At 38.8% G+C, this 11,569-nt stretch overlaps 2 protein-coding genes across 2 annotated transcripts in view; one reads left to right on the top strand and one right to left on the bottom strand.

Annotated features, from left to right (window-relative positions):
- Positions 1-60: 60 nt before the first annotated feature.
- On the bottom strand, positions 61-2,748 carry LOC136778694 (U3 small nucleolar ribonucleoprotein protein MPP10). Its single transcript, XM_066735796.1, has 4 exons — positions 2,400-2,748; positions 988-2,302; positions 799-907; positions 61-709 (listed from the first exon to the last, which is right to left on the bottom strand). The coding sequence occupies exons 1-4, from the start codon at positions 2,501-2,503 to the stop codon at positions 333-335; spliced, it is 1,905 nt and encodes a 634-aa protein (XP_066591893.1). The 5' UTR covers positions 2,504-2,748; the 3' UTR covers positions 61-332.
- Positions 2,749-2,872: 124 nt separating this feature from the next.
- The window catches only part of kst (spectrin beta chain, non-erythrocytic 5 kst), a 69,566-nt gene continuing 60,869 nt past the window's right edge, over positions 2,873-11,569 (top strand). Inside the window, exon 1 of the mRNA XM_066735709.1 lies at positions 2,873-3,174. The gene's annotated coding sequence lies outside the window, so the exon portion shown is untranslated. The remainder of the gene's footprint in view (positions 3,175-11,569) is intronic.

Genomic DNA, 11,569 nt, shown 5'->3' with positions numbered 1-11,569 from the left:
ACATTTAAGCACTAAATACTGTACAGACCTAGGCAGAAGAAAGAACATCCCTATCATTATATTAAGCAATTTAGAAAAAATATTAAGTTTCCTACTACAACTATTTAATATTTCGAGTATTCTTTTTTTTAGGATAAATATATTAATACTTACACGACAATTATGTTAGTAAGGATTCATTATGTGAAAAGTAAAAAGTGTATAGGACAGAAAGGAGAAGTCAAGAGTTATCGACAACTTATAAAAACTTATTATTATTTGCAACAAACATGTACAGTCCTTGTTAAAAATTTGTACATATTTTATCTTAAATATTTTTTTTTTTACAAAATTTACAGCTTCAACTTTTTTGCAGTTATTGCATGTTTATTATTTTTTGTTGAAGATGAAGACATTTTTGATTTAATATTACTCTTTACCTGATCTTGTAACTGGGTAAAGAATGCAGTTGAGGATTTAGGCATTTTATGACTCGTTTCTTCCACCTGAGTAACATTTCTACTTTTACTGAGTTTCTTGACTAATTCAGTAGCAGTTTTACTCTTCTTATATTTCTTCTCAATGCCCGCTTTCAAAGTAGGCTTACTCTTTTCATTCTCCTCTTTAACTTTTTGCTTCACACGTTGTTTCAACTTCTTTCGTCTTCGTTCTCGCTTCATATCCGTCTTCGTCCTCTCAGCTTTACCTATAATGTCTCCCTTTGACTTGGCTGTAAAAAAAGGAAATCGCATATGATAAAATGTTCCCTATAAATTTAAAAGAAACGTAAAATAAATATTTAATGTATTTCCAATTTACCTTTAACTTCTTCAGGAGCAAGTAGCATAGCATCGCTAGTAGCAATTGGTGCTACTTCCTCCATAGTAACGGCAGGAACATTGCTAATAATTTTAATTTCAGGTTTAACCTGTAAGAAAGAAAAATTAAATTTACAATGAGTTCGTTAAAACACAATGTTGACACTTCAATGAATCAACAAATTCTTACCATTTTTGGAGTGTAATGGAAATTCGATAAAGCATCTAATTTAGCAAACAATGTGTGCATCATTTCTTTAATTTCAGTATGTTGCTTTGGTTCTTCTTCTTCCTTATCTTCATCTTCTCCAGTCAAAGCTTTCTTTTCTTTAATGTATTCATTTTCATAAATTTGTGATAAGCTTTCTTTACTTTTCTCTTGATTTAATATCAGTTTCTTTTTATATTCTAAAGGTGTTTCAATTGGTTTAAATTTTTTTTCAACATCATCCCATGCCTTGTCTTTAATTCTCTGTTTTATTATATCTTCTAATTTAAGAGTAGTCTGCTCTGTGATAACAGGAGCTGGCCTTGTCATTATATCAAATTCAACAAACTCTTCAAGAAGAGAATTTTGTGGTCTACTTGAGGCACTAACTTCACCCTTCAATTGCCAAGGTTTCTCTGAAATTGCCTGGTCTTCCATTTCCTTAATTCTTTTTCCTAGTCTTTCTTGTCGGCTCTCAAGAGAGGATTTTATTTCTCGATTCTCCTCTATTGGATCTGCTTTTTCCAAACTATCAGTTTCATCAGAATCATTTGTAAGGTTAAATTTTACTTTTTTGGAAGACTTCTTATGATCTTCATCTTCACTTTGTAAAGATTGCTGTTCATTATCAGAGTAATCCATATCATCATTTTCATGTAATTTACTATCATTGTTTTCAGCTTCACTATCAGGACTGTCAAAAAAGTCAGCATATTTTACATATTTAGGATCTTTTTCTTCTTCCTCATCTTCGTCATTAGAAAAATCATTAAATAAGTCAACAGATTCGTCATCTGATTCTCCTGATGACTTGGGTAAACCTGTTTCTTTTTTATCTTCCTTTGTTAGATATTCATCCAATTCTTGCAGTTTGAAAAACTTATCGTCTACAATAGAAGATTTTTTGTTTTGTTTTTTAGCTTTACTAATCTTTTTGGTCAATTCTGAATCATAATCCTCTAAATTTATATCGTGTACACTTTCTTCATCAACAGAATCTGAGTCATTATCATTTCCTACAGCTTCCACTTCATCTTTATGTTTAGACTGATTTGGAACTAAACTGATAGGCAACGTTAACTCATCTTTAGCTGCCAATACCTTAGAAATATCTCCTATTAAATAATCTAATTCTCCCTCATTTTGAAGCTCCAATTGCTGCCATATTTGTTCTTCATCAAAGCCATCTATTAAGAGTTCTGGTAATGACTTCTTATTTCTTTCTGATTTTGTCTTTGTAAAATCATAGAGTTGTTTAATGCAAGATCTGATTTCGTGGGCAGTCTCATTTTGTACACTACAACATAAAAATATACAAAGCTACGAGTGTGAACAAACTATATTTATAGGTTATGAACACAAATATTTTAAATACTGCCAAAAACTTGAAATACCTTAAAAATTCTTCTGGTTTTTGGGTTTTATTTAATATTAATAATAAAACATCACTTATAGTATCACCCATTGTATGAAACGAGAGATTGCTCTTGGCCCTCATGGCGATTGGCGACCAATACAATAATTATCCTCAATCGGTGGTGGCGCCACCATTTCAGGTGAACTGTGAAGTTTCCGTATGGCCATCTATTGAAAATGATGCCAAGCAACGATCCACGATGCTGGGTGGTAGGTGGTGGTGGTGGTGGGGTTTCTTTCCTACATTACCGACAAACATATGGTTTAATCGGGAGGACAGTTTTTGTTTGTCAGAGTGAAGACAAGATGACGCCACGGTCGCAAAAATGTTTTTAAGAGACACGTGTCGGAAGGAGGGGAGCCAATACGATGAGAAGGGAATGGAGGGAAAATGACTGCGCGGAATGGTAGGGGTAAAGAGGGTAAGAAGAGATGGAATGGAGTGGAGTGGTTCGAGAACCCGAAGCCTTTAGCAAAAGTATTGGTGCAGATCTTGGTAGAGTTTAGAACTGTTGCGAACGCAGTGTGGAACGCAGTAACGGATAAAACCCAAAGTACGCACGCGCTCAACGGAGTCGTGCGTTTCTGTTTGAATATTTAGTGCGCGAGTATGTTGTTTACTGAAAAAGTCCAGAAGACATAGTGCTTTCAGTGATTATAACTGTGCTCTCTGGATTTTCATAGCTCCGAAGCATCTGCTTTCTTCAAGTTGCTTCTTTTTTTTTGGATAAGTTTCTTACGCCAGTAGAGAAGGTGAGTAATCAACAAAATTGCTGGCTTAATGATTCGACGGGTCCGGGCTGTCTCTCTCTCTCTCTCTCTTTCTTCCCTTCTCCCCCTCCTCTCATTCTTTCCCTCTCTCTTTCCATACCCAATTTGCGTACACGAATTCCATCAAAAGATTCGATTCCACAAGCATATATATTTTTGTGGATATTCCTCGAATGATTCGAGACAAGCTTCTGGAGAAATCATTAGAATGATGTACCGATGAGTTTAGACTCAAGCGGGAAGCCGTTATCTAAAAAATAGCATGATTATTTCCTCATCAGAAGGTTTATGAAAAAATTCTATACACTATGTACAAGTAAAAATTTGCTAGAAGTAGCCGGCCGTGCACGTGGGACAGTAACAGGTGGGTCCCCGTTTGTTTCTGCTCTGTTCTGTTACGTGCCGACTTCATGGGAAGATTCACCGTGAGAATTTTCACCTATACCTCTTTCCCCATTGACTTCCCTCCAACAATCTGATTCAGAACCCTATAGGGATATGATCAAGGTCGCTGCAAGATGTTTCTCCAACCCTCTCTCCAGTTCACCGAAAGAATTCAATATACTCAAACTTCAATATCCACTTATCTCTATATCGGGTATTTCTCATTGAAATCCATCGGTGGAATTCCTGTTTAACCGGGAAAAGGTGCAAGAGCATAAAGCAGCATTCCAGGCTATTTACGCGGTGTCTCGGGAGTGTAACGGAAAGTCTGGAAATTAGAGCGTTCGATATTACTGGTGAACGGTACTCTTTGGGTGGTTAATCAAGCTACTCCGAGCTTCCGTTGAGACTCGAAGAGTGCCCGATCAGCCGGAAAGTGTATGGAAACCGCTTTTGAGCTGTCGGGGTGTGTGGCCAGAGTTTCCTATATCTGCTTCTACCGCGGATTGCTCAAAGAATACCGTAACTCTCAATGGACTTTTTTAACGCGTCTCTCTCCCCAACGGTGTAGTACTCCGTGAAATTGAAACTGTGTGTGCGCGCGCTCTAACCAATACCGAAGGAATTGCTTGGCTGCGCGTGTGTTGTGAAGCTGCTGTGTGTTCTGGAGTTGCTGGACCGCTCTTGGACTTCTCTCGTATACGCCATGCCTCCTCTCCTTCTCTTTCTCTCCTCCACCTTCCCCTCCTTTCCTTCCTTTTCTCCCTTGGTCGATCAAGTTCCTCAGCTCCTCTCCCCTCTCTCCCTCCCTTCTCCTTCACCCGCCATCACTACCACCACCAGGTCCACCAGAGAAGCAAGATCCTTGGCGACTGGCGAGTCCTGGGACCCGAACGAGCCTGAGCCAACGACTCGGGTTACAGCCTTCAAGCCTCCGGAGCCAACTGCCTCCCGCGTTCCGTCAATTTCAAACGCACGCCTGCCTGACTCTCTCTCTCTCTCTCTCTCTCTCTCTCTCTCTCTCTCTCTCCCTTCCCCCTTCCCCCACCATATCTTCCTCTTTCTTGACTCGTCGCTTTTTCTCCAACTCTCAACGCCGACTTTACCTAGATTACCCATTTCTTTCAAGGATCCGCGGTACGAATATTGCTTTTTACCACAATTCCAATGATTTCGAGTAATAAGTATATTGTTACTCTCTTCAGTTGAAACGATAATCCTTTTGCATGTTTTGCAGCTATACCGCCACGAATCTTCTTCAATATCTCACGTATTGTATTAAAATACATTTAACTTTCCAGCAAATTGAATTTATGATTGAAAATTCATTTAAAACGTATTAAGAGTTCTTTAGCAAGTTATTAAAGTTATACAAAGAGCTTGGAAAAAGTGAATTCTATCTGGACTTTATTAGCGTTTAACTGTAAATAAATTGTCGGGGAAACTATTTCGAATCAAGTTTAATCTTAAAAGTATCCAGAGATTTAATGACAGTAGAGGAAAAATTTCGCGAGCATGAGTACCTACTATTGTGAGACTATCAGTCAGCTGTGCAGTTATTTGGTATAATATTAAATTTTCTTTCTACTGCAGAACTAAGCTGATTTTGACATTTCTCTACACACAATTGGCATTAAACTCTTAGAGTTATTCCATCGTGGCGAGATCGAAACTGAAAGTTTTAGTGAATTTGATTTTAAAGAATTGAGATTTGTAGCCGGATAGACCTGGTTTATGATGGAGTGGCTACCGTTTTATAGTGTATCGAGGTAGGAACAGTCTCGATACGGTATGGTATGAATTCCTGGGGATTCGAAAGCGCCCCGCGGGTCAAGCTGTACGCGACGAACGTGCATAACATTTCTAGAAGTACGGTAAATAGCGCGATCTTACTAAACACGGTATTGGCACTAAGGTGGAGTTGTGCTCTGTATGCCTTCCGAAGTTTTTTAATTTTTATCGTATTTATGGGAAGCGTCATAAATCACCAATCGCTACATGTTTATGTTAAAACTAAAACAGTTTCGATACGGTGGGGTATATGAATTCCTGGAGATTCGAAAGCGTCCCGTGGGTCAAGAGTGATACACGACGAAAGTCCAGAACATTTTCTACTCACTGCCTCGCTAAACAGGCCATTGGCGCCAAGGCAGAAAGTTGTTTTTTACATATCACAGGAAATTCTTTTATTTTCATCATACCTGCATTGTCCTGGTAAATCACACGTTTGTATTAAAACCAAAACGGATCATCCTCTAAATTTAGCTTGGTAAGTACCCTAAGAGAGACGAAATAACGCTACTTACATAACATATTTACTCTTTGATAAGCTATCGCTTATGGACTAATTGAATTTACGATGAATTATGTGGGCTTTTAAACACGCCTTATAAGGCCGTCTTTGTATGCAAGTCACGTAGATAACAATGATGTCTCTTTGTACCGTACCAGCCAAAAAATCTAAAGAATTAATCGGACCACGAAAATACATCTAGTTTAATTAGCCTTATCTCTTAATAGACATATTTGTCTACATTGCCTTATCCATTATAGGAAGAAATAAAGAAACAAAGATTTAATTCCTTTAGTGTATTTATTATGTTTCATCTGTTTTCGTAATATTAATATTTATGAAATGTTGGTAGGTCAACTTTAAAGTAAGAATGATTGAATTCGTTAAAACGCACGTTACGAAATTGTGTTTTCAAGCAAGGTGAGCCCTATGAGTACAAGTTGGCCTCGTGTGAGCGTTTCGAGCGAAACTTGAAAATGTTTGCGTGCAATTTCGAGTCTCATTATCATTGATTCAGGCCACCTACGAGAAAATACGAGCATGTGTGAGATAGCAAGCCGGTACACTTTTTCAGAGAGTGATTGAACGAGGACGTAATAATAACACGAGGCACGTCTTTAGGGCAGCTTTCGCAGTCGAACCAAATAATTGGTTACGATACGACAATAATAACACGATATAAGAAGGGTCACGCTTCTCGCGACCCTTTGTCTGCTCGCTGCTCACCGTTGCCAGCAAGGCATGTACACACGTACGCAATACACATCCACACGAATGAAGAACGCATCGAGATCCTCCACCTCGGCATAAGTCGGAATATCGATGTGCTGTTCTATTTAACGCGAGACACGCGAGAACCGGCTGCTTTAAGCTGCTGTTAGAACGTGGTGAATGTTAAACTTGCGCCGAGACGCATGCAGGAATGTTGATTTTTTCTTCTCGACTTTCTAACCATTCGTGACGTCAGCCGGGAATCATATCGTCGGATGCATTATAACACGGAGATTGGAGGACGTGAGAGTGAGACTCAATCTGCTTCAATCGCTGGACTCCGACGATGCGAGAAGGAATCAAGAAAGCACTAGCGAGATCGATTGGTCAACCAGTGGCAAACGATGAGGAGGAATTGACCGATTCCCTTTAGCAAACTCAGAATCGCATTAATTTTCCAGTGAAAATGTTCGAACGGTCAACAAACGGCTAGCTGAGAGAGAATCGTAACGTTGGATGCATTATAACACGGAGATTGGAGGACGTGAGAGTGCAACTAAATCCGCTTCAATCTCTGGACTCCGACGATGCGAGAAAGTAGCGGCGGGATCGGCCAGTTAACAAGTGGCGAATGATGAGGACTTCACCGGTTCTCTGCAGCAAACCGAGAATCACATCTATTTTCCGGTGAAAAAGTTCGATTGGTCAACAAGTTACTAGCCAGGGCGCTCCTATTCGCGAAAGAAGCGAGAAGTAGAGAATCGAAGAATTGGCCTTTTCAGCCTTTCATTTTGCGCTATTCCTTAGATTAAACTGAGAATTACATATATCTTTCTAGGAAAACCTCGCTCGTTGACTACTCTCATCAGACCTTCGTAGATACCCCAGCTTACTGGGAGATTCAAGAGATATGGCTATTTATTTGAGCCTCATTGAAATTCTCCTTAGTTTAATTATACCTCATGAAAAATTGCTGAATATACGCGTAGCGTAATGGATATAAACATTACTAAATACACGATAGATAATTTTGAAAAAATGCTTGCTCTTGATTAATTTCTGTGTAATGGGTTAGGAATAAACTCATTTTTCACGTCGACATTGTGCGCCGAATAATTACGGTAATTCTTACTGGCAATTTTCGTGTAGCGGTATTGGCGCTGTCTGGTGGTAGGTCGAAAGAGAGAAGTAAAGAAATGGAGAGCGCATACCTCATCCTCATTCGGTCGTCTTGGATGAAGCAATGATGCGGAGAATTTGATCCTGAACGCATATCGGGCACAGCGCATATTGCATGTTTCTTCAAACGATTCACGATGGAAGCAAATCGTCCGACCGGAAAACCAAATTGGTGCGCGGCAACTCTCACGAGAATCGTCGCATTCCAAACTAGTCCATTATCAGTTACGCTCTTCTTTCTTTTCCCTGTTTCGATAAATCGAGGTTCGTTTCTGAGGTATCCCCCGTATCAATCAGTTTCGTCATGCAAATGGTCTTTGCTTCGGGTGAACCGGCGTTGGTTCCTCTCTATATGACAAGCAGTTTTGCTACGCGACTTTATTCAAGAGCAGCAGATGGGAAACTATTCTTTCTTCATTATGCATTCAAAACAGAATTTTTAAGTTAAGTTTACATAACTGTCGATGTCTTCGATTTTACAGCAAAATTTCTATTTGGCCGAAGGACGTTTTGGGCAAATTTTCTCATTCGCTCTTACGTGCACACTTGTTCTCGCGCAATATATTACGATTCGAAGCTACATCCACTGAATTTCAAGCAATGCCCCTCATATACTTCTCTGCTGGAAATCTTTCAAAAATAGTCATAATTAGATATTTTCGCTTGACCTTTCCGTCTAATATCAACGAGCGTTACGTGTTCAACGAGAGACCAGAAAATCCTTTTTCTTTTATAAATAACACCATAATTTCTGTATAGCTCGATTCTCTTCGAGAAGTAACATTGTCCGCGAGTAAGAGAAACTAATAGTCGTTATAGAAGACGAGTATTCTGATATTTCCTGGTAAGGTAGCGTAGACAGTTAATTTTCTGAGAGTCAGTTATTAGCGAGCGAGGGGAATCGGGTAAGCGTCGACCTGTTATGCGCAAGCATTAGGTGAGTTTTATCAAAGAAATCCCGAGATTTGCAGATTAGTATTCCACGATTCCTAAGTTAAGGCATTGCCAGTCCATCAATAGATGTTCGTTTTCCAAGGGACATTATCGGCGAATGTTGACCCTAGATTACGTGTGAATATTATGTGTTACGTATATGAGTCTGGCGGCCACTAAAATCCGCCGAGAATCTCTTTTACACGCGATACCATCTTTAGCTCGCCGCTACTTTCACTCTGTGACCGCACCTGAACAACGGACGCGACCTGCCGCTCTAGCAGCTGGCACTGACTATTATTGCCGTTTTTTTTCTCTCGGATCGATTGTCTTCGGCTCTCCGATTCAACCTCTCGACGGCTTATTTAAGGCCCATTACGAGCATGTAAAATATCCTCGGGCTATGTAATATCATACACTTGCTCGACTCCTTAACCGATCCACATCCTCAATCCTATCCTCTTCGTGCCTAAATGGGATTGTGAAAGTGCCAACCATGCGCCCAGAAATTCCTCGGAAAACAAGAAAATCCCTGTCATTTATCGTATTATGCAATTATGATAATTCCCATACTTTTCACGGCTTCTCGAACATTATTTCTAACGACCCAATAACTATTCAGCTGGTACCAGAAGATTTCTTCTTGAATAATAACCACCCTTTCAAATTTTTCTTACGAATCGTTAATAGTCTTTTAATAACCAATTGTACTTGAGGCTAGTCATTAACTTCTTAAAACGTTTTAAAATATTTTCTATAGATTTTCTTAGGTAATAGATCGTTACCCTTACTTTATAAAAATATATTTATAGCGAGACAGGTTTTTTACGAATATTTGATGCGGTAATATCCAAGTAGTCAGGAAATGCATTCGCAGGGAAAGGGGCAATGATAAATATGAATGTCAAAATATAACTGCTCGACCGTCATGGTTTCGAAGCAAATCAGATGAGCATGAAAGGAATTCCGGAAATTCATAAAGTATATATAATATTTCCGGAATGTTCCGAAGCAGCGTATCAGAGGCAAAAATATCGTTGAATGCAATTCTTTCCAGGTCCAACTTTATCCAAGACTGTATTAATTATCGGTCATTCCCATATAGATGCTCTCTTCTATGGCTACACTTGAGCGATGGTAAAGCATCTTTTCTTTCACCACTGATCACAAGCCTTATAAAATCCTATCTGAAAGAAATCTAATTTACTACAAATTGGTTTCGTTAAATACTATTTCTTACTCGACCAAAAAAACTGAATAATAGCATTGTTATTTCGAAACAGAAAAGAATCGTCGGATTATAATAATTTAAGTCGATGGAACAAGCTTCTTAAGAAATACTAATTGCTCTATGAAAAATGATTTGTCAATAAGTGAACGGTTGTGGGTTAGAGCAATTCTATTTTCTAGATTACGGCAATTATTTAGGCTTCTATGGAGCGAGACTGTTCGTCGAAATTCAAATCGGTTGCTCGCTGCTGTTCGTGTCCATTGTATTCATACGAAGCTGTAAATTTTCGCGTAAGACCTGGTGAACGGTCCTCCGAATCACTCACGTCGCATAACGAAAGAGGTGACGCACAAAATCTGGCGCGTGGGAGTATCAGGCAGTCAGCTATAGCGAATACAATTTCACCAAAGGTTTCCACGCGAAAAAATTTACAGGTGCGTGAAAACTTCTCCATACCTGAGAATGCGCTGCGTTATGAATATAACATATCTCAAAGATCTCAGCTAGCACTGGTTTCCCGTTTTTCGATAAAATCTACCAAATATTAGTTTTTCAAACGTTATCAATATCAATTTTACAATTGCATGTATTAATTCTCCATCTATGAAGTTTATATATTATCCGCGAACCGTAAAAGTGATTAATTATTACAGCGAATAAGGCTATCGTCAGGTAATGTCCAGATGAAATTCAATAGGCTCGATAGATACGATGACTCATAGTATATATAGATAAGCAGGAGGGCTAAATACAGCGAAATATAATAATTCTCAATGATGTTTAATCATGATAATAAATGGATATGAAATCAACCAGGTTGAAAAGTTGAGAAATTGGCTTCTGGGACTCATGGAACAAGACCAGAAGTGGAATGATTCTTACGGACAAATATGTACTAAGTTTTATATACATACATAATATATATATATATGTGTGTGTTTTGACACGTTAAAGCAATTAATCAGAAATAAATATCCGAACAAGATGGATGATTCTTCAGCAATTATCCACGTGCGCTCGAAATACGATTAAGTCGAATTAAAGGAGATGGAGGGGGACAACACAGACTCACGCATACATTTTATAGACGTAATTGCTTAATACACTCGGTTGAAATGATGATTCCGCGTTCCTGGTGCACGCTGGTACATCTTGATGATTCATTCGCATTTGCTAAGGTACAATTAGGAAAAGTCATTCGCTGCCGTGTGCAACACACACTTAATTCCCGACCCATTCTCGTAAAACCAAAAGTTAAGGAACGAGTTCCACAATCCTTCCGGTTGACGTATAAAACTTCACAATCGCTCCTACTGCTCCTACCAAGTTTTCTCGTCACACGGGTAATTAATATCACCGAAAAATTATTCACTATGTACCATGTGCACTATACTTAATACTTGACGCATTCTCGTAAAACCAAAAGTCAAGAAACGGGTTCCATAATCCTGCCAACCAATGCATAAAACTTCACGTTTACTCCTAACTGCTCTTACCAAGTTTTTTCGTCATATAAATAATTAATATCACTGGAAAATTCTTGATGATTCATTCGTATTTGTTAAAGTACAATTAGGAAGAGTGATTCAGTATCGTGCGCAACACACATTTAACACCCAACCCATATTCTCGTAAAACCAAAAGTC

The sequence above is a fragment of the Prorops nasuta genome, unplaced genomic scaffold (genome assembly GCF_024137725.1).
Source record: "Prorops nasuta isolate Cenicafe-Biocafe unplaced genomic scaffold, Cenicafe_Pnas_1.2 PNAS00002, whole genome shotgun sequence".
NCBI lineage: Eukaryota > Metazoa > Arthropoda > Insecta > Hymenoptera > Bethylidae > Prorops > Prorops nasuta.
The sequence above is the reverse complement of the archived record's forward strand: the minus strand, read 5'-3'. Positions and strand labels throughout refer to the sequence as shown.